Genomic DNA, 23,708 nt, shown 5'->3' with positions numbered 1-23,708 from the left:
AACTTGACATTTAACACACCAGCCAAAAATGGGTCCTTCAGGTTTAACAAATCACTGAAAAACCTTGGAATCAGCCCCAAATCATAAGGAACAGAGCCCAAAATCATCTTCTGCAGCTCTCTGGAGGCTCTCCCTGTGCTGTCACTGTCACCTGCTGCCTTTAGGCAATGCACTCAGAGCTGATGGCACAGAAGGTCACCTTTCCCAGGACAGCATTTCCTAAAGACAACAAGTTCCATCTGCCAAACCGTTTTGCAAAACACAACCTGTGCACCTGGACAGGATTAGCTGGCCCCACCTTGTGTGCTCAGCCACAAGGAACACGTGCTCACTGCTCTAAGAAATCCAATCCTTTCAGAAATGGCACCTCTAAGCAGGCTCCCACTCCAGAGTTCTTAATGGCCCTACTGAGAAGTGGCTGCACTGAAGCACTTTCTCATCTCTTCATCTTTCAGCTCTTGCTTTCAGCACACTCCACTTGTGCCTGGCCCTATTCCAGGGCCCAGTTCTAAACTCAGTGTCCTCAAAGCCTTGATTTCAAGTGACTGAACAACACCCAATTCAAACCAGTGCTTGAGTACTTTTAAAAATGCCAGAACTGATCTATATTTGACTTTTAGCAGAGTTACAGGGATGCTGTACTCAGAGCAAAAGGGTCCAATGCTCCACTAAAGCAAATATTAACACATCACACAGCAGCTGTGTGAAAACTCCTTCAAAGCCAAGAAATTAGGCAGGGTGCAAGAGGAGAAGTAACTGTTTAATAGTTCTGTGATGCTGGTGCATGTTGAGTTAAAGTGGATTATCACTTCTCCCTCTCTTTTGAAATATTAACACCCTGCACACCACAGTGATGTATGGATCCAGCAGGAAAGCAGTGTTCCATGGAGGAACTTCCCAGGGTATCAGCCACCCTTTGGAACACCTGTACTCCATCAAACAAGGATCTGAGTGCATTAATTGTGGAGGTTCAGAGTTTACAGCTCTTAAGGGTGCACTCCCTACAGCTCAGACATCTGAACATTTCCAACACCATGCAGGGTCTCCCTCCTTTAAAATCCCTTTTCAGAAAATGAAGAACATCCAGCATTGCAGATAAAGGCATTGAAGAAAATAATGGCAAGACTTCCTGGCAGTGTGCACTGACTTCACACAACAGCTTTTGATTTTCCTTCTCCACCTAAGCTGAAGAACATGTACCCTGCAGACTGTGATACCTCCAGTCCTGCCACAGAAAATAATGAGCCTTGCCCTCGGAAAACTAACAGCACTCATCATTTATCTGTTAGAATATCCATCCCCAGCATTACAGCCTGCACATGTATTTCCAAACAGAGAGTATTTCAGTTTTCTGCTGAGGAGAAAATGCCAAGCTGTTCTCTCAAATTGCCTGGAGTCCAGCCATGAACAGGAGTAGAAGGAAATGCAAAATGTCAGGCCCATTCCTTCAAACTCATGGAATCCTCATGTCAGATGCAGATATTAATAAGAACTGAGACTTTTTTCCCCTTTTTCCTTTGAGGCACCTAGTGAACACAAGTCTTTCTCTGCTCTCCAGTGTGTACTTACCCTCAGTTCCAACTCTTTGCCAAGTAAGTCATACAGGACTGCTCCTTTGGAGGTGATTTCAGAAGCAAGCTGTCTAGCTGCCTTCAAGTCAGCAATCTGGGAACACAGCAACAGCAGTGAACAGCAGGTGAATCCCCAACCTCACAAAGAATATCCATGGTATTTCTCATTCTGATGTCAAAATTGCACTGGAGGTCTAAACTCTGCCACAGGTTGTGCACCAGAAACAGAGTGGACAGAGTATCTCTTGGCTTTGAAACAGTCCAGGTGAGGCTCCGTCAGGTACAGGTTTCTGAGTGAAACCCCAAATATTTTAGGCCAAGGAAAAAACCCCCACAAATCTCCTCAGAACTGTGGCTCGGCCAGTTGTTGGTTCATGTGCTGCCCAGGACAAAGGGAAACATCACCTTTTCATAAGCAGAAGTAAAAACTTCATATACCAGGAGGAATGAGACCAGCCTGCAATGGAAGTAATGAACTTTTGAGCATCTACCAAATGTTTTTTTGTTATTTTTTCAGAGAGACACATCAGACTTACAGAGAGCTGACTCACTTCTGGATCTGCCATTTTCTCAATAATCACAGGAACAGAGAATCATACAATGGTTTGTGTGGGAAGGGACCCTAAAGCCCATCCAGACCTACTCCTGCCATGGGCAGGGACATCTTCCACAGAAGTAGTAACAGAAATTCCTCTTATTCAGCAAAGTGCTGGGCTGTTTTTTTTTTTTTTTAATATTTAGAGAAGGTGCTTTTAAAATATCAAGAGATGGTTTTTATTTTAAGGGCTTGAACAGTTTTGATGTCTGTTAGGGTCACAGGGATACTTCCCCTTCTTTCAATGCAAATGGGCTGAAAACCAACTTTCAGTCAGTATTTTGCAAACTCCTCCGGTTGCAAAAGTTTAATAAGTAGAAAATAATCTTTATCCCAGCCTACTCCAATATTTCTATGGTGACAACAGGATTTTAATACAAAGAGAACAAGTTTTGTGCCGCTGCTGCCTTGTATTATGCTTCTGATTAAGAATTCAGAGATTAAAACATATCACAGAGTCACATAACTCCACCTACTGAAAGTCTGACATAAAACCCTGCCTACTGCCTTGCCAGAACACTTTCCACTTAAATGCCAGCTAGAAAACAGATGAGTTTTCCCAAGTGAACACAAGCATGGCAGTTTTGCTTACTTTTGAGCCCAGATCAAACTTGAACTTGGTGCTGTCCTCCTCGGGGAGGTCTGCACGCTCCCCTCCCTGGGTGTTCATGGCCCCGTAGAGCACCGAGGTGACCTTGAGCAGCTCCTTCACCGCGTGTCCATCAGCCTGGTACAGCTTCTTGGTGTTCAGCTTGATGTGAGCCTTGGTGGCCTTGGGCAAAAAAGAAACAATTCAGCAGTCACAAAGAACAAAAGCCTCAGTTATCTGCACTCAAAGCTCTTTTGGGGGGCACCAGGCTCTGCTGTACAGAATAACTCCTCGTGTTTGGACACCCAGTTTGCCTCATCATAATACTGGTATTTCTAAAAGAAATTTTTCTGAAAGCTGTGCACTTTCTGCATGTCAGGATATTTGCAGAAAAACCTTCAAACTATCATAATTTCTTCCCTGAATAAAGATCAGCAAAAACCCTATGCACCATTTAAATTCAAATTAAGTTTTAAGTGGAAAGTAAGTGCTGCCCAGATCTTGTGATGATGCTGCAGAGAGGTAAATTTCACCCTTAATGAGTCGCAAGAATGAGATCAGTTATCCTCATTTAACTGTCTTCTCTTCCAGCAGTACCTTCCAAATGTTTTACTGTTTCTCTCATTTTTTCCCCTGCTATGATATTAGTGATTTTATTCCCTCGCCTTCCATCTCTGAAAGGTACAGACAGAACAATAAGGAAAAAGTATAAAAAATTCTAATATTATCTTTTTGTGCTTCAAAATAATAAAGGGAGAAAATTACTGTCTGTCACAGAAAGGACACAAATGTTGTTCTTGAAATTCCTGGTAAGTTTATATTATAAATGAATAGCCACAAGGAGCCAACAAGAAAATTTAGATTAAACTTTGAGTCTGTGGTGGCAGAACTAAACATGGAAGCAAAAAAAAAAAAATTGATCACCAGCTATGGGTCCAAAAACTAAGCTTAAAAATGACACATGAAGCACAAAAGTGACTTAACATCTTCTTTTCAGTATATTTTTAAGATGTAACTTCAGCTGAAATGTTTCTCCTTTGGGAATGCTGTAGCAGATAGAGCCTATCCATGAGTCACTGGTGGTATTACACTTCTTTGGTTTTACAGTGTTCCTGGAAGGAATTTACATTCCCTCAGGCTCTGACAGAGCAGGATCTTCAAGCTGGGGGAAAAGACTCAGACATTACAATATTTGGTACAATACAATTATAAGCTCTGCATTGAGCTTCACTGAAGGAAAAAGTCCTCTGAAACTAAAGAGAGAAAGCACCACACTACAAACCATTGATTTGGCTCCAGCTTTTCCAAAGAAACAAAACAAATGGATGTTGGCCCATGCTTATTCAGGTGTATTTTGTCAAGACTTTGTGACTTTGAAATCAGATTTTAATTTCCAATAAATATTTTCCTCTTGTCTCTCTCATCCCAAAATCTTAAACCAGGAGAGGAAAATGACTCTTTGTTTGCAGAGACAGAACTCAGAGAATGGCTGGAGTTGTGTTAGGAGAGGGTCAGGTTGGATCTCAGGAAAAGCTCCTTCCCCCAGAGGGGGATGGGGCACTGAACAGGCTCCCCAGGGAATGGGCACAGCCCCAAGGCTGCCAGAGCTCAAGGTCCCAACTCAGGATCTTCTGTGAATCCTGAAAATTGAAGCCCAAATTTCCAGAACAGGCTCCTGATGTTGTGCACCTGAGCCAGGGGAATACGAGACTCTCACAGTACAAAAAATCCCTAGTTGCTTTTGAATTGTTGGTCTCAGAATGACCTCAAGTGAGCCAAGACACAAAGTGAAAAGCCAGGTATGTTCACCTCCCTTCCCTTGCAGTAGAAGCAATCTAAAAAATTAATTGCAGAAACAGCAAGTATTCCATTATAGGAGAAGTGGTCATTAAATTGACAGACTCTATTAAACATCCCCTATCCAAAGGGGACTGATGCACTAAATTATAAAGGATGTTGTTAGAAACAGCAGTTCCAATTTCAGCTTCATTCACCCTCAAGAGAGTAAAATCAATGTCTAGTAAGAGGAAAAAAAAAGGTTTTTCATTCAAAGGCTACTTAAAAAGAGACAAAAATACACAGACAAGCATGTATCTTTTCCAGACTGGCACAATGGCACTGTGGAGTCAAGAAGATAACTTCATGTTTGGAAAGTCCCCTCCATCACTTCATCTTTGAGACACCTATTTGATTTGTTGTTTTATTCTATAACATTTCTAGTTCTACACAACCATTAAAAACCACAGCTATTTATTCTGAAGATCAGCTGGTTAAAATGCAACAAAAAAATTATAAATATATAGCAAGAATGGCAGCAACAGACAGAAAATTTGCTTAACTTCACAATCTGCTGTATTAATATCATGAAGTCAAATTTTCTGTGATGTCTGACTCTTGCAAAAGGTCTTGTGCCCTTGGGTTGCTGAGTTTGTTTTCATGAATGAATTTCTATGAGATGAACTCATTGGAGGCTTTTTGTTGCACTCTACCTGAAATTTGGATCCAAGTGGGCTTAAGCAGGAGCCAGGTATTGAGTCCCACTGATCAGGGCAGCTCTGGGGGGAAACTGATTAAAAACCCACTAAGGCAACCTTGCAGACACTTCAGAACTTTTGGGTCTGGGAAGGAGACTTTTGCGAAGTTCTCAAACTGCCAGGAACACAGAGCAGTAGCTAGTTTGTGTGGAAAATTAACGCCTCCTCACTCCTTGTTCAGTAAAGCAGAGCAAAGCTCCAGCTACATTCCCTGGTGATGGATCTGTCCTGACATTCTCTTCTGTCTCCATCACATCTCCCATCTGCCCACGGATGCATAAAGCCATTAACTCCTAGGGAAGATAATTGTGGATTGCATGGACAGTGAATTATTAAGGAAATGTCTACAAGCTTCTCTCATCCTGAAAATGCTGAAAACCTACAATAATCCCCACACTAACTTGTAATATTAACCAAGTACAGGATGACTAATGTAATTTCCATTAATTTCATTTTCTGAATCATATTATGTAATTCTCAAAAACCCTTGGGATTTCTGACATGAAATAAGCTATTGAAAAGCATGACATTATTTCTGCTTCCAGACTTGTGCTTGGAGGGGGAAACCCTTCCAAACAGAACAGACCTGTTCACTCCATCTCATGATGCTCCAAGGCTCAAAAGTACATTCTGATATGTACAGGAATGTACCCTGCTCTGAACATGCCAAAATTAAGAATTAAGAAAATTTATGGTGCACACTATTCACAAAGACAAGGGAAATATTGTTAAAATGACATTTTAATACATTTTAAGATTTTTTAAAAGGTATTGCAATTCATCTTTGGTATTAGGATAAAAACTTCCATTGCTTCCAGATCCCCCTGCAGCCCCAGAAAGTTCTTTTCACATAATGAAGAGTGTTAATCTAAGTGTGTGATAACATCAAAGGCTCACACTGCTTCCAAGTAACAAGAATTTTATGAAGGACAATGTTATTTTATTCCAAAAGAATAAAAAATTCGATGACCCAATCCAAATATGCTCATGCATTAAAAAATTTGATCTGAGAAAAAACCACATGCCTTGATATATGGGAAATATCATACAACCAATATATGATTCTATATCGTAATGAAAACACCAGAAATTATAATAATTCAAGCACAGATAAGAATCAGGCATCCAAAGTTAGCAATAACCAAGATGGGATCTCTTCTAAAACAATTTAAATGGTTTAAAAACATTCCCCATCTACAGCTGTGTCTTCCACCTTTCATAAATTAGGAGAGATAAGGATGAATATTGTTTTAGATCCCAATATCATATTTAGATCCCAATATCATATTTAGATCCCAGTTCTGCAGAGAGAAGTACAGAATGTCAGTAACAGCATGCCCTGGCCTCTTCAAATTTCCAGCAGCACAAGACACAGGATCACAGAATCAGGGAATGGTTTGGGTTGGAAGGGACCTTAAAACTCATCCAGTCCCAGCCCTGCCACGGGCAGGGACAGCTGCCACTATCCCAGGTTGCTCCCAGTCCTGTCCAGCCTGGCCTTGGACACTTGCAGGGATAAAGCAGCACCAGAATGCAACACAAACTCAGCCACCCCTTGCAGGGAAGCTCTGTGGGGTTAAGAGTGAAAGCTCTAAAGCTGCCATGGAACCAGGATTCAGGTTTTCAGGATTTCAGCCCAAGCACAGCTCCTGGGCAGACTCACCATGAATTGAGCCACGGCTTTAATGAAGAAAACCCGGTCCTGCTCTGTCTCCACATCCCCAGGAATGTCACTCTGAGGTTCATACCTGTGCAAACAACAGCTGGAGATCAGAACAATGTTCTGGCAACATTAAAGAGCCTGCTTCATCTGTGAGGCAAAAATCAAACACAAAGTAAGCACGGACGAGATGGAGAATAAATGTGTAAATAAATTCCTACTGCAGACTGGGGCATGCAGAGCCTGGAATGCACACAGGGGGTTTGTACAAACTGCAGGAGCTGTAAGACCTGACACACCGCAAAAATTCATAGCCAGCCATAATTTCAAACATTCTCCTTTCACAAGTAAAGGAAACTTATGGAAAAACAAACTCAAATCTGTGAAATGCTTCAAAAAAAAAAACATCAGTGAGATGCAGAAACTTCTAGAAGTGGCCAGGCTGAAGGAAACAGGGAAGAATAAAAGGAAATGCAGTGATTCAGACCCTCAGTGTAACAGCAGCAGTTTAAAGACTATTTAGCCAACTTAATCCAAGTAATTTTGAATGGTTGTGAATATATCCCTATTTCATTACAACTGCAAGAGTATTCAGCAAATTTCTAACCACTTGGTAATTAAACCTAATGGATTATTAATTAATAATTATTAATCCAGGTCAAAAAACAGCAATAAGGAAAACTGGTCAATGTTGCTTTCAATTATAATGTTCTACCTTATAATCTTAAAGAACCTCTTAATTTTACACTTAACCAGGAGAGAGAAGACAATGTATAATTAAACTAACACTTCAAGATCCAGAAATATTTAACCAAAGTCTGTCAATGGGTTCAATGGGTGTAAAACTGCAACTGGACAGTAGTAATTAGAACCAAACCATTTTATTTCTTTTAAACATGCTGTGGATGCAGGACAATACCAGGCTGTAGCAACAAGGCAGGAACTGGCTGGGTTTTGGTGAAGTTGCCACAACAGATCACCCTGTTTGCATAAAAGGTCAGACATGGACAGGATGGCTGTGGAATGTGGAGAGTATTCGAGAGAGATAAGGCTACTTTTGAATGAGTGTGCCCACAATCAGGGTGCACCCTCTGCCAGTCACTAGGTTTGCTACTCCAGGCTGTGTCATTTAGCTAAAAATCTGCAAACTACCACTTTTCTGTCTGGTATTTAGAGAGCAGAGCTCAAAGAATGATTAAAGATCACCGAGTTCCCTAATTTCACAGCACACCATCAGCTCCCCAGCACACTCCCCGCATCGCAGCATCAGCCTGAAATTTGTTGGCCTCATCACCAACCTTTTCACCAGCCACAGCAGCACTTCTGACACAAGCATGAAGTTTGGGGTGTGGAAATTCTCCATGGATATGAGTCGAGGATACCCCAGCGCCCTCATCATCTCAGTAAAATCTGAAAAATGAGGAAGAGCAGGGATTTCTTCTTTTATATCCAATAAGGGCTTTGCCAAGATTGCCATCTCCCACAGAGTGCTGCTTAGTTACCATGAGCTATACCCAGTGCAAAGCACTGTTAAAAAAAAATATAAACCTCAATAATTAACATAAATCGTATCATTTCAACAGAAAACACGCCAAAGTGAAAACAGGCGTTTTTAACGAGATTCACTGAGCTGAAACGACGCAGAGACAGCCTCTCCCTGCACACACAGCACTCAATTGTGTTCCCTACGGGCGGGGGGAACCCTGCCCGTGCAGGGCTGCGCCACCCCCCGGCCGCGGGGACCCGTCCCCTGCATGCCCCGCCGCACCGCGCGCCGGCAGCTCCGTATGCGGCCGGGCGGGGCCCGCCGGGAGGCCCGGCCGGCGGTGCCGCGTCCCGCCCGGCCCGGCCCGGCCCGGCCCCGCCGCCCCGGCCGCGCTCACTGCGGAGGTCGCGGAACGCCATCGCCGGCAGCCGCGGCCACCGCGGCTCTGAGGCAGCGCGCTACGGCGGCGCGGCCGGGCCAAACCCCGCGGGAAGCGAAGCGGACGGCGAGGCACGGGAGGGCGGGAGGCGCTGGGGCAAGAGCGCGCCCGGGTCCGCGGCCGGTCGCCACCGTGGCAACCACGGTGGAGCAGAGCGCCCCGTGCCACGTCCAGGCTTGCCTTCCTTCCTTAACAAACACTCTCCGCCGCAGCGAATCCACCGTGCGCACGGGCAGCCCATTCTAGTATCTCATCACCCTTTCAGGGAAGAAATTCTTCCGAGTGCCTGTGAAAAATGCGTGCTTTGCGATTGGCTTTTCGCAAATATCACAATGAATATGATTTGAGTTATGTTAGAAAGTTACGCTGTATTAATTCTCTTAAGTAGTGTGTTAAATGTAGTTTTAGGTTACAGCATAATGTAAAAATAGAAACTTCAATGTAGGATTTTTGTACTAGCTCAAGCAAGAGATGAGATAATCAACTCTTCGCACAGAGATGGCAGTGATGGGGCCCATAAAGAACTAAAGACAAATATTCTTTCACCTTCTCTCCGTCTTTATAGATCCACCAGGATTAAAGAGAAGAAGTTGACAAAAACCAAAAAAGTTCTTAATTTGCAAGGAATTTATGCATCATGTATGAGATATATGAATATGCAACAGGCTACTGCTTTTAAGGGTTATTCCTTTGTTCACAAGGCATGCTTATCGGGCTTAAGTGCCCGAGAGCATCCGGACGTCCGTAATTCTTTGCTTTTTATTGTCTTGTAATTGTCCTAACTCTAAATTTTCATTACTGTAATTGTATTACTATTTTTATAACTATTTTATTATTATTAAACTTCTAAAATTTCAAAAACCAAGTGATTGGTGTTTTTCACAGTGTCCAAGCTAAACCTCGCCTGGCGCACTTAAGACTGTGTCTTCTTGTCCTGTCCCTCGTTCCCTGGGAGCACCCTCCTGTCACGGAGGCACCGAGAGTGAGAAAGTGTCCCCGTCCCTCCCTCAGCTCCTCTTCTCCAGGATTGTCGGAACCCAGAATGTCCCTTGGACACTCTTGGATGTTCCGGGCCCAGGTCGGAAGCATTTGAGACCCTGGTATGCAGCTGGAAACCCCTGTGGCTTTGAATCTGACCCATGGAACAATTTACCGACCTTGCAGGAAGAACAAGAAATCACAAAAGTTTAGAGATTATAGTAGAAGTAGTCACAAAGTGAGAGGAGGAGTTTTAGAGTGCTGTACAGGGGGGTTTTAGCTCTTGTACAGAGGGGTCTGAGTTTTGTACATGGGGGTCAGAGGTTCTAAGATGGAGGGACTTGGGTGTGCCCTGTTTTTTCCTTCTTCTTCCTAACCTCCATGTTCTGAGTGATGTTGGCACTCACAGATTGGTTTAGAGTAGAAAGTCACTGCTCAATATAGGTGATGGGCATTGGGGTAAAACCATAAACATTTAACACGTAATGTGTGATATAAACGAGGGCACCAGCCCCCTGGGAGTCAGTGTGTGCCCTTGCCTGACTGCTGAACGGACCGCAGCAGCTCAGGGAGAAATCTTTTAGATAACACACAATAAACTACCTTGAGACCGGACGAATGAAGACTACTGAGTCTTTCTTTGAAGGCACGGGTTGGAGGAGAGACTTTTCCACCTTTCCGGGCCACCCCAACCAGTGGGTGAGGCCCGACAACACAACAACAGTCCCCACACAGGATGAGCCGGCCAGGCTCCTTCAGCCCTTCTTCACAGGACACGAGCTCCACACCCTTCCCCAGCTCCCTTCCCCGCACCGGCTCCAGCCCCTCAACGTCCCCCACAACTGAGGGGCCCACGAGTGGACACAGCACTGGGGCTGTGGCCTCCCCAGAGCCCAGCACAGGGCCAGGAGCCCTGCCCCGCTCCTGACGGCCACTCCGACAGCCGGGGCGCAACGGCGGCAGCTCCGCGCCGTGGCTGTGTCCCCTGCGCTGGGGACACCCCCGGCGTTATAGATGGGTGGTGTGGCGATGGGTGCTCGCAAATGAGGAATGGATATCACGCGTGTTAAAAGAAGTTTTGTTAAGGCTGAAGGTTCTTTTGATGTGTGACTCTGTTGTAGGTTGGTTTTGGGCCGCTTTTGGTTCTCCCTTTAATCCTCTCCTCTGCCCTCTCTGTTGTTACCACCAGACAGCCCTGGTGGTCGGGGTTGTCAGAGATGTGTGGGAAGGGCATGAGCAGGTGTCCCTTGCTTGAGGCAGCCGGGAATGGCGGAAGTTTGTCACTGGGGGGATTTGGGGTGGCAACACCTCACCTCCAATCCAGTTGCGAGAAGGTCTCCAGCAATGCACGGCAAAGAGTTGACTGGCAGACTTTCGGAGGGGCCAGGGATACCTAAGGGAAATGTTTGAAGATGTATTCGGCTGATGCAGCACCAGGGGTGTGAAAGGCAGAGCCGCCATTTTGTGGATGAGCCTCTGGTGGCCGGCCATGTTCCCAACTGTTATAAACGCCAGTCGCTTGGTTTTTAAAATTTTAAAAGTTTAATAATAATAAAATGGTTATAAAAATAGTAATACAATTAGAGTAATGAAAATTTAGAGTTAGGACAATTACAAGACAATAAAAAGCAAAGAATTACGGACGTCCGGATGCTCTCGGGCACTTAAGCCCGATAAGCATGCCTTGTGAACAAAGGAATAACCTTTAAAAGCAGTAGCCTGTTGCATATTCAGACATCTCATACATGATGCATAAATTCCTTGCAAATTAAGAACTTTTTTGGTTTTTGTCAACTTCTTCCCCTTAATCCTGGTGGTTCCATAAAGACGGAGAGAAGGTGGAAGAATGTTTGTCTTTTCCGATAAGGAGGCAGTAATTCTTTATGGGCCCCATCACTGCCATCTCTGTGCGAAGAGTTTCTTGATTATCTCATCTCTTGCTTGAGCTAGTAAAAAAAAAACCCACATACATAGGCTCTATTTTAACTACAAAACTACATTTACCATACTATTAAAATGTTAATACAGCACTTCTAATCAATATAACATAATACATATAGTATTCAATTTAATATTTGCGAAAAGCCAATCATAAAATATGCATTTTTCACACCAACACTGTCACATTTGCTTTGTGAATTTTTTATTTGTTCTCAATAAAACTTTGATAACTCATTCCCACTTGGGGTCTGAGTTGTTTGAAACACCTGGGCCGAGCTGGAATGGGGTTTGTGACTCAGGAGGGAGGGCTGGGAGCCATCCGTGGGGGATTCTGAGGAAGCTTGGCGGTGTGTGAGGTGTGAGGGGAGCTCGGTCTGCACCTGGCCGGAGCACACGGACCCAGCGGCCACATCCCGCGGGTCCATCCACCCTCCAGGTGATAGATGACTAATGTGAACATTGACTCTCACAATTAAATGCAAATATCATGTTAAGAAGAGTTTTTATAGATTTATAGTTAAGTTTTACCCCCTTGTGGTGTTATCAGGGGACAGCTTGGGTTTGGGACATTTGGGAGGGTCGGTTTGTCACTATGGTGGCACCTGACCTCCAGTCAATATTTAAGGAAGGGAACTCCACCACTGGACAGCCAAGAAGGAGTCGATGGACAGAACTTTGGGAGGGGCAAAAGGATTAAAAGGTGAAACCTCTATTGTGTAGGTGAGCACATGGTAGAAAAAATCCTTTGCTCCTTGTGGCGTAATATTTTCTCTATTCAGTCTTCTATTGTATTTTTGATAAGGTTTTTATAAACCTTTCTAAATTTTTGGAAGTGAGTAGCAGTTCTCACACTCCATGTGCTCTGCCGAGCACAATGAGGATCTCTCCAAGGGCAAGAGCCCAACTTTTGTGTGGCAAAAATCAACAAAATAAGTCTTAATGATACTAGAAGATAAATCTACTGCAGTTTGGGGTATCTGGACCCTGGAATGCACACAGTGGGTTTGTGTATGAACTGCAAAACTCGTAAAGCCTGACGCACTTCTGCAGCAGGAATTGCTGCTGGGGGGTCCTGAATGGACCTCTTCAGCCACTGTGGATAAGGAGCAAAGTTTACTTGGTTCAATCAAGCTGGGAAATATTTAATTTCAGAAGGAGATGAAAAAAAGCTGCTAGAAAGTCAAATAAGGACAGCCTATATATACAGAAGTGTGTTTCCCTTTGTCGCGAAGAAACCATAAGCACAAGACAAAATTCCTAACCCTACTACAATATCTATCTTCACAGATCCCTATGGTCAGGTCTACATTTCTGTCCTGGATTTCCCTTTGTAAGCACCAGGGCAGGCCATGGCTTTGCTCGTGCCAACATTCCAGCTCACAGTTTGTATCCTGTGCATCATCCACGACTCAGAACTCTGAAAGTTCATCAGAAAAAAAGTCAATTAACCTGTACAGGTACATTTTTATAGGAAATCTGAGAATCCCACCTCTAGAAATATTTTATTGATAACTACTACAAATTGTGGTTTGTTCTATTACTGTATATATATATTATATATACCATATTGTACCTGAGTGCACCAAAAGGCACAGGGAGGGTTCTGGCTTGTCCCAAAAGGTGCTCTCAGGACTTTGGGGCACCTGGGGCTGCTGTTGGACGTGGCTGCACCTGAGCCAGGTGTGCCCAGGTGGGCAAGCAGGCCAATGGCCCCTGGCCTGTGTAAGCCATGGTGTGGCTGGCAGGAGCAGGGTATGGCTTGTGGCCCTGTGCTGGACACTGGGGAGGCCACAGCTCCAGTGCTGTGTCCCGTTGTGGGCCCCTCAGTTGTGGGGGGACATTGGGCCTGAGGGTGAGGGACAGGGAACTTTCTAGAACAAAGGGTCGGGTTTGGGCTGATGGACAGGGCGAAGGGGCCGGGCTGCCTTGATCGGCAGGGAAGAATCGGGGAAGTTGGGAGGGGATTCTTTGAGGGACAGTTGGGTAGGTGGGCATAACACAGGGAAAAAACAACTGGAATAACTTGGGGGACCATAAAATGACAGAACATTCAACTCAATAAACTTACACACTACAACAGGGGTGTTTCTATTTGTTTTTTTTTTTTTTTCCTTTTGGCTTTTTTTGGGGGGTGTTTTATTGTGGTTTTTTTTTGGTTTTTTTTTGGCTTTGGATTTTGGGGGTTTTTTGCAATATATATATTTATTCTTCATGTTCTACCGTTCTTTCCCCAGAGGTTTTGGAGGGTTCTTTTTTAGCAGAGCTTGGCACACATCTATCACCTATTTTTAAGTCAAATCCTCACATCTTTGTATTACCCTACCTGGCAGACAGACCTAAACCATTATTTTTCCCCTCTGGTAACAAGTAATAAGGCTTTGTGAGGAGTTGCTGGTCATGAGATTCCCATGGGGCAAGCAGTTACTTGGGATCAGGCTCACCTGGACCACGCTCACCAAGGGTCAGGGTGTTACTTTACAGCATTGGCTTTCCCCAGGGTCATAAACACCAAGGGCTGGAGCCCCTCTGCTTTTGTCTGGGCTGAGGCATAAATGGGCTGTTGAAAACATGATCAAGGAGCACACAAGTGATTTTTTACCTCATTTCTCTAATGCTTTTTAAATTACAAATTGAAAAAAATTCAAATGAACAGACATTCTTCAGATGCTTCAAGCACAAAAATCAGAAAACACTCATCTGTGCCTGCCCTGTTGGGGGAAAAATGGGTAAAAAGTGTTCAGGCTTATTTTGCATCCCAGGAAAATCCTCCTGTGAAGCTGCTGTACACTTCAATATACTCTCAGTCACCTTTCACCTACGGAGGAAAAAAAAGACTAAATGAGTATGGTCATGATGGTGGAGAAAATACAACCCATTTCTGCTGGGTTGTTTCCCAGCCTGCCTGTTAGACAAGGTTTTAGCTTTACAAATTGCTTGAAGGACTGGGAAGAGAATCTGCCAGGTTGTTTGCTCAGAGAAGGGCTGGTGCAAAAATAACAACAAAATCAGGCAAGGTAGGAAGTGATGAGGTTTTAATTTGGCTGGTTCTTGGAATTGTACAGACACTTCATGCTCAGCTTTTTGCATCCACTTTTGCCTTTTACTTCCAAGATGGGCACCAGTTTTTGCTCTTCCAATCAGAGCCCCCCCGTTATTTCCCAACTGGGACATTAATTTTCACCTAAATTCTGTTTTCATGCCTGGGCTGCTGCCTTATCCTCAGGATCTAAGGTTTCTGTTTGCTGCTGGGGGCTGGCTCAGCTTGCAGACTTCTTGGCCTTTGAAGAGTTTCATGAGCAAACTCCTTCCTTCCCGCTTTATTTAATATTAACCTCATCCCTCCAGAGGTGTGGAAGGGAAAAGAACCCCTCCCAGGAGGAGGGAAAATGGCCAGGGAATCGCTGGGGGAAACAAACTGCTCTTTGTGATGAGGAGCCTGGGGAAATGGAAAGGTCTGGAGAAGGGAAATATGCAGGAATGTCACGTTCCCTGTAATTACAGTGCAGAGCAGCTCTCCCTGTTAATGGGCTGGCATTAGAGGAGAGCTGGGTGCCCAGGATAAGCTGAAGCCCATGGATCAAACACCAGGGGTAATAAATCAACAGCTGCCCTTTGGTGGCTCAGCAGATGAGCAGGAGAAGCTACTTAGGATGAAAAAACACCCCCGGGCAAGGAGATTTCCAGATCCATCTCTGTCTGTGTCTGATGAGTCAGGGAAGAGATTGGCTTTTCATTTATATTTGGTGAAAACCAAAATTAAACGAAAACAAAATTACACATCCACCCTCCACTAGCTCCCTCCAAAGCAAAGTGCCATTTGACCCACTCAAAGCCAGCACTAAGTGCTGATTTCCCAATGTCTGCCTAATTCCTGGGGGTCCAATTTCAGATGGCAACAGCACAGCTAGATTTAAAGCCAGCCCAGCCCTCCCAGTGAGCCTGGGAGCTGCAAATCCAGCTCATCCTCACCACAAGGCACAGGGGATCCAAAAATCCTTGTTTTCTCATCAAGTATCCCGACTTGGAAGAGGCCCATAATGATCACGAGATGCTGTGGTGTGTTTTCCACCAACATCTTGGCTTTTGGACTACCTGGAGGGAAAGGCACCGAGAGCAACCAGCCAGGGTGACAAGGACAAAGAAGGAAAGGTTTGGAAGGCCACTGTCACAGACCCCCAGTTTTACCCTTTTTGATAAGGATCACCCAGAAAAACGCTGCCCATGCATGAGGAAACACAGCCCTGCTCAGCAAAAGGGTGAAACAAGCCCTCCTGGCTCCAAACTTGGCACAACCTCCTTATTTAACTCATTGCAGCCACAGAATCATTAAAGTTGGAAAAGCCCCCCAGGATCCAACCATTCCCCAGCACTGTCAAGGCCACCACTAACCCAGTCCCCAAGGGCAACATCCACTGCATTAAAATGTCTAGGCTTGAGTAGAATTCCAGAGGATTTTCCCCCAAAGTTAAGTATTTTATATCCACAATAACTTAGTGTCATCAGCATTTGGACACTGCTATCAAAACTAGGGACACAAATGGGTGGAAATGAGAGCTCTTCCAGGGTTATCCCAAATACTCCTTCCCTGTGGAGGTGTTGCCTTTGCTGGTTTTCCCAACTGCTCAGGGGCAGTTGGAGTCTTGGATAAACAGACCTTGGGCTGGGCCAGTCTGGGAATTTTATGTTCCTGTGCTGGCAGAAACCTGTGATCTCAGCAGCAGAATGAAGTGTTGCTCAGTTCAAAGGTGAGAGGAGCTGGCTTGTGTTCAAAACTCCTGGAAATAGGATTGTGATAGGATAAGGTTGGGAGGGAAATGCTGGAGGGGCTTTGGGCAGGGGATGGTGAGCAAGAGAGAGTGGGGGATCACCGGGCTGGCAGATGGTGCAAACCACGACCTGCAGGCAGTGGGGGTCAGTGCCCAGGGAGGGGATGGCACTGCTGAGCCCTGTGGAACCCCAGCTCCCGGCAAAGCCAAAGGGATCCCTGGATCCAGCTTCATCTCCTGGCAGGAACCCCAGGCAGAGCAGCCAGGCACAGTGACAGGGAGAGAGAAGTGACAGCAGGGCCACTCGTGACCTGGAAATAACCCCCTCCCTGGAACCTCCTTTTCCTAGTGCAAAACTACTCTCAGCTGTGCAATTGAGCCCTGGGGAAGCCCTTCCTTCTGGATGAATCCAGCCTCACTCCCAGCAGCTCCCTGTCACACTACGACACAAAATAACTCACACACAGATGCCAGATGCAAAAGAGGGAAGAAAAGAACTAAAAGAGCAATTTTATTTTCTGACTCCACTATATATAGAATTTTAAAAGTGACAGTGGATTGGAGGGGGAAATTGCCAGCTCTCCAGCTACACTGGTTAAACTAATAGTCTATCAATTCTCTCCACTTACAAAGAAGAATGGAAAACAATTATTATTTACATGAACAGTGTGAGACGTTCTAGTAGAAATATGTAAGCATCAGAAGGCATAAAAAAACTTCTAGAACTTTAAAACTCTCAAAAGAACAGGGTGACAGCTCCCTGTGCCTCAGCTTTGTCACCTGCCTCTGCCGGGTAGAGGGAGACCTTACAACCTCAATGCCAGCTCTGTGGCACTGCAGTTCTTAAGGGATTGAGGAATTATGATCCCCCCTCAGTTAGAAAATGAGGATCTCAGGCTCCCTGGACGGAAGACAGATTTTCTCTGCAGGCTGGGTGCCTTCATCCGTTGTTAAGCTGTTGGAAAATGTGTGGTCACATCAGAAAAACACCCCTGATGAGGATGTCTGGGCATCTTTATGAGCAGAGCTGACATGTTCAGCCAGAAATCTCTCTTGACTTGACCTCCAGAAAATACATCACACTGCCAGCAAACCCAGGACCCAGCCTGAGGTTTCATTAACTAAGGGAGAAGGGAATAGTCCTCAAAAGCTCATCCAAAGCCTATTTGGGCTGCTTTCCAGGATGGGGAGGCTGCAGAGCAGGAGTTGGGGTGATGTCTGCTGCAGCTCATCAGTAAATGTTTTTGATAACAGCCCATCCCTACGTGGTGTGCAGCACCCTCTCAGCAAGTTGTGCCACGTCCCTGGAGCTGGCTGTGCCCAGCAGAAGGAGCCCAAAATGAAGCTAAACCCATCTCAGTTCTGTGGGGAGGACAGAAGCTGCTGAGGCAGGAGGTGTGTGGTCCATCCTGCTGCTCCTGGAGCTTCCCAGCAACAGCAGGAGCAGGAGTGGGTGTGGAAAGCAATTACCAGGAACTACACAGCTTTGAATTTATTCTGATTAATGGGACCTTTTCCCATCAGAAGGAAAATCACACACAACCAGCCCTGGCAGACACAAAAATCCATCAGGTTTTTCAGCCCACCTCGTGGTGTCTATCGACACATTTAGATACAACCCAACCCCCCACATTTTTGTGAAGATTTTGTAAATGTGCAGAAATCTGGTGACTGAAAGAGCCCAACGTGGGGAGGTCCTTGTCACCCTTGCTCCAAGTATGACACAAGAACAGATGAGAGACCAAATTGCAAGAGGAAAAAAGAATTCTCACAAGCCACTGTGAGAAACGATTGCTGTTTCTCTCTCTCTGACCAGGCTGGCATCCACAGGCCCTGGCACAGGGTGCCCAGAGCAGCTGTGGCTGCCCCTGGATCCCTGGCAGTGCCCAAGGCCAGGCTGGACAGGGCTTGGAGCAGCCTGGGATGGTGGAAGGTGTCCCTGCCATGGCAGGGGGTGGCACTGGATGACCTTTGAGGTCCTTTCCTGTCGGGATCTGTGATATTTAGATGCTCCCGAGGTTGTAGAAAGTCTCTGTCTTTCAGCCCCGCTGCCAAAGAAGGAAACGTAATTCATCTGTGCTGGTTTTCAAGGTTGTTTATTTCTTCTTATCTAAAATATTTTCTCTCTGGCCTGCAGCAGGTCTGTCCTGCAGGACAGCGTGCGGGGCTCTGCCCCTCAGTGGGATGTTACAAACATTATATACCAAAAACTACATGTGCAATATTTACAATAATGTGCCAGTACCTATCACCCATGTTGAACAGTTTGTCCCCAGCCTAAACCCACAGAAAAATGCCAACACCACAGTGAAACATGGAGGGCGTGAAGAAGAAGAAAAAGGACAAGGCACGCCCAGTTTCCTCCATCTTGCCCCCTTTGAACCCCTTATCTAGAATCCTAAAACTCTACTTTTGCACCCGTGCCACACTAATTACTACTTATATCAAACACTCAGAGCTCGTAATTCATCCTGAAAGACTGAAAACTCTTTTCCATGGACAGAGATCAGAGGCAGTGTCTCTCGGGGCTCTGTACAGGGGGGCTCCTGACCCCCTGCCAGGGTCCCAGACCTTCCAGGGCAGCCAGAGGGATGCTCTGGATTCCCACACTTTCCCACCCAAACCATTCCATGATTCTGTGATTGACCCTTGGGCCCCCATGGGGGCTGTGTCTGAGCAGAGGAGCACATCCCTGCAAGCACCAGGAGAACAGCAGAAGGAGCAGCAGGCACTGCACCAACCCCAGGGTGCTGCCCAGCCTCAGACCCACCTGCTCCAGCAGGATTGGGAAGCTCCAGCAGGAGCACATCCAAGGAACTGCTAAGAATTGGGCAAGTTGCTTTTTCACTTCATTTTGCCCAAAGTGAGGGGGAGGGAGCTTTCCCACCAAGCCTGTTGTGATCCAGCACTGTGCCTGGGGGCTGTCAGTGATTCCCAAGTCACCCAAATCATGCTGGAGGAGACACATGCTGACGTCTCCTGTGGTAGCTGGGCTTCCAGCATCCACCAGTCCCACCTGGAGCATCCTGCCTTGTGACAGCACAGAACCTCCAGTCTCAGGGCCTCCCCTTCCCAGCTCTAGGCCAGGTTTTGTATCCTGAGGCATTGGCAAACTTGGGGGGAGTTTTTCTGGAGCCCTCTCAGACATTCTGGCAGAGGGAAATGCAGAGCACATCTCTCACCTGGCAGGTCTGAGTGACTTGAATGCTTTGCTGAGCACAACAGAGCAGTGCCAGGTACAGTCCAGGCTGAAAATACATTTTCATCCATCACAATCCCAGAAGGTGGCAAACATCCAACACTTGGGACAGCTGGAAGGCTGGGAAAGACCCAGAAATCAGAGCAACTTCTTAATGCCTTGGTTTTACAGAGCAGGATATTAAAAGATGTGGAAAACACGTCTGTTCTCAGAGCAGCTGAGGGGCACCCCCACTTCTGGGGCACCCCAGACCCACAGGGGCTGCTCACCCTCTCTCCTCTGCTCCCACAGGGAGGGTGGAGATGGCCCTGGGCTGGGAGGCTCAGCCCTCACACTCGGGGCAGAGCCACTTATTCCTCGGAGTGACTGCAAATGTGCTCTGGCAAATACCACAGGGGATCCTCCAGCTTCCCCCGGGAGTTCTGGGGACCACCCTGAGGTGGCAAAGCACTGCCACCCCCCTGAGGAGCAGCGAGCAGCTGGTGGGAGGCTCTGATGAGGATGTCCCTTAGTGACTGCCCCTGGGGTTAACCCTGACCCTGCCCAAATTAATGATGATGAAGCTAAATGACAATTAGCAGTGTTTTCACCTGGAGGGGGTCAGCAGGGACACCTTCCACTGTCCCAGGTTGCTCCAAACCCCAATGTCCATCCTGGTCTTGGGCACTCCAGGGATCCAGGGGCAGCCACAGCTGCTCTGGGCACCCTGTGCCAGGGCCTGCCCACCCTGCCAGGGAACAATTCCTTCCCAATATCCCATCCATCCCTGCCCTCTGGCAGTGGGAAGCCATTCCCTGTGTCCTGCCCCTCCATCCCTTGTCCCCAGTCCCTCTCCAGCTCTCCTGGAGCCCCTTTAGGCCGTGCAAGGGGCTCTGAGCTCTCCCTGGAGCCTTCTCTTCTCCAGGTGAGCACCCCCAGCTCTCCCAGCCTGGCTCCAGCCCTTGGGGCATCTCCATGGGCTCCAGCTCCAGCCAGGTTTTGCTTGTGCTGCAGCCCCAGAGTTTGTAACAGGAACAGCTGCAACCAGGGTCCTACCAGGCAGGGAGGAAATAAAAGCTGCATTTTATTGTCTGCTCCTTGAATTCCTGGTGCCGGGGTTTTCTGAACCCTTGGAATGTGGATGCTGCCCTGCCTGCCACGGCCCTTCGGCAGAGCACGGGGACAAAGAGGCCAGCCCCGGGGCTGGGTGTGAATAGCGCTGAATTTCAGAGAAGATCTTGATCTTATCGTTTACACCTTCCTTGATTTAGGCAAGAATCCTCCTGGAAAGCGAAGAGACCTGGTCAGCTTTGAATCCCGGTCTGCATCGCAAGCGCCTGGGGCTCGCTGCAGGGACGGCAGGGACAGGGCTCTGAGCGAGTGCCAAATCCAGTAGTGCCCTTCTGAGCTGGGAGCGCTCATTTATCACAAACGGGAATGTGCCGGAGTGCCGGAACACCGGCTCGGGAGTGACCTTTGCTGTGTGATGGAGTGGGCTCATCGCCTCAGGGGAGGGAAACAAGCTGGAAATGAGATGGAAACAAGCTGGAAATGAGATGGAAATGGGGTGGAAATGAGATGGAAACAAGCTGGAAATGAGATGGAAACGGGGTGGAAATGAGATGGAAGCAAGCTGGAAATGAGATGGAAACGGGGTGGAAATGAGATGGAAACAAGCTGGAAATGAGATGGAAACGGGGTGGAAATGAGATGGTAGCAAGCTGGAAATGAGATGGAAATGGTGTGGAAATGAGATGGAAACGGTGTGGAAATGAGATGGAAACAAGCTGGAAATGAGATGGAAACAAGCTGGAAATGAGATGGAAATGGGGTGGAAATGAGATGGAAACAAGCTGGAAATGAGATGGAAACGGGGTGGAAATGAGATGGAAGCAAGCTGGAAATGAGATGGAAATGGGGTGGAAATGAGATGGAAACAAGCTGGAAATGAGATGGAAACGGGGTGGAAATGAGATGGAAGCAAGCTGGAAATGAGATGGAAACGGGGTGGAAATGAGATGGAAACAAGCTGGAAATGAGATGGAAACGTGGTGGAAATGAGATGGAAATGGGGTGGAAATGAGATGGAAACGGGGTGGAAATGAGATGGAAACAAGCTGGAAATGAGATGGAAATGGGGTGGAAATGAGATGGAAGCAAGCTGGAAATGAAATGGAAATGGGGTGGAAATCAGATGGAAACGTGGTGGAAATGAGATGGAAACGGGGTGGAAATGAGATGGAAATGGGGTGGAAATGAGATGGAAACGGGGTGGAAATGAGATGGAAACGGGGTGGAAATGAGATGGAAACAAGCTGGAAATGAGATGGAAACAAGCTGGAAATGAGATGGAAACAAGCTGGAAATGAGATGGAAATGGGGTGGAAATGAGATGGAAAGGGGGTGGAAATGAGATGGAAACGTGGTGGAAATGAGATGGAAACGGGGTGGAAATGAGATGGAAATGGGGTGGAAATGAGATGGAAACAAGCTGGAAATGAAATGGAAACGGGGTGGAAATGAGATGGAAATGGGGTGGAAATGAGATGGAAATGGGGTGGAAATGAGATGGAAACGTGGTGGAAATGAGATGGAAACAAGCTGGAAATGAGATGGAAACAAGCTGGAAATGAGATGGAAACGTGGTGGAAATGAGATGGAAACGGGGTGGAAATGAGATGGAAACAAGCTGGAAATGAGATGGAAACAAGCTGGAAATGAGATGGAAATGGGATGGAAGTAGATACTCTCGTTCTGCAAACGCTGACCAAAACCCCAGGAGCTGCCCCAGGCGCAGCACTGGAGATGGCTCAGCGGCAGGGAGCCGTGTCCCTCCCCACGCTGCTTCCTGCCCACTCCCAGGCTGATGGATTTCTCTACCTGGTAACGCTCCCACAGCCTTTTCTGGGAAGTTTGCTGTATAACTGGGAGTCGCGATGTGTTGATGAGTGCTTCTGTTCCGCGAAATGCTTCTGGATGGGGAGCAAAGCACCTTGATTAGCAGATCCTGCAGTAATGCACACGCATGAATTCCCCCATCAATAATGGATAGATAAAGTGAAAGCTGCCTTCGGGAGGTGTTGCTGCTGATAACAGTGCTCGGGGGGGAGGGATTTACCCCTGAGGGGTTCCCTGGCTGGGTGTTTATCCCTTAGTGACCCTGGCTTTTCTCCCAGGGAACAGGGACAGGACCAGAGGAAATGGCCTCCAGTTGCACCAGAGGAGGTTTAGGTTGGATATTGGGAAAAATTCTTCATCGAGTGATCAGGCACTGGAGCAGGCTGCTGAGAGCAGTGGTGGAGTCACCATCCGTGGAAGTGTTCCAAAAACTTGTAGATGTGGTGTTTTAGGGACATGGGTTAATGGTGGACCTGGCAGTGCTGCCTCATTGGACTCGATGATCTCAGAGGGCTTTTCCAACCTAAATAATTCCATGATTTTCCCATGCAGGACCCTGGAGGATGCTCTCCTCTCCCTGAGCACCCCTGCAGCTCTCAGGCTGCTCAAGAAGCTCCAACAGCTTCAATGCCCGAGACCACTCCAGGACAATTCTCCCAGCTCTGATGGTGAACATCACCTTTAATAAATAAAGCAATTTACCAGTCCTGTGTCCTCGGTGACAGCTGTGTCCCAAGCCCACCCTGGCAGGACAGCAGCTGTTGGGAGTGGGGTGCTGTCCCAGCCCCTCTTCCCGTGGCTCCAGCTGGCTCTGAGCACCCCATGATCGGGATCTGGCCCTGGCAGAGCCTGCAGTGCTGCAGTTGCTGTGGAGACCCACCTGAAATGCATCCATATGGAGAGGAACAGCTCGTTCCTCATGTCCCCATTCAAGGGACATGAATCAAGGGACAATTCCATCCAGATGGACCTCACCAGGAGAGTAGCATCTGGAGTTTTGTGATTCCTGTCTAGGCAATGGCATCCAGTGCTGTAGCCCTGGGCTCTCCCCCAAATCCAGCATCCTCGTGGGA

At 46.8% G+C, this 23,708-nt stretch overlaps 1 protein-coding gene across 2 annotated transcripts in view; it reads right to left on the bottom strand.

Moving 5' to 3' along the window:
• Positions 1-8,888, bottom strand: part of CLUAP1 (clusterin associated protein 1) — a 57,404-nt gene extending 48,516 nt beyond the window's left edge. For both annotated transcript variants that reach the window (XM_068206518.1, XM_068206519.1), the window contains exons 1-5: positions 8,833-8,888; positions 8,248-8,359; positions 6,953-7,037; positions 2,759-2,938; positions 1,570-1,665 (exon numbers count right to left, since the gene is read on the bottom strand). In XM_068206518.1, the coding sequence (XP_068062619.1) occupies positions 1,570-1,665; positions 2,759-2,938; positions 6,953-7,037; positions 8,248-8,359; positions 8,833-8,854 (495 nt within the window). In that variant the 5' untranslated portion in view covers positions 8,855-8,888. The remainder of the gene's footprint in view (positions 1-1,569; positions 1,666-2,758; positions 2,939-6,952; positions 7,038-8,247; positions 8,360-8,832) is intronic.
• Between the last annotated feature and the right edge of the window lie 14,820 nt (positions 8,889-23,708).

Source organism: Anomalospiza imberbis, chromosome 16, assembly GCF_031753505.1.
Source record: "Anomalospiza imberbis isolate Cuckoo-Finch-1a 21T00152 chromosome 16, ASM3175350v1, whole genome shotgun sequence".
In the NCBI taxonomy this organism is placed as follows: domain Eukaryota; kingdom Metazoa; phylum Chordata; class Aves; order Passeriformes; family Viduidae; genus Anomalospiza; species Anomalospiza imberbis.
The sequence above is the reverse complement of the archived record's forward strand: the minus strand, read 5'-3'. Positions and strand labels throughout refer to the sequence as shown.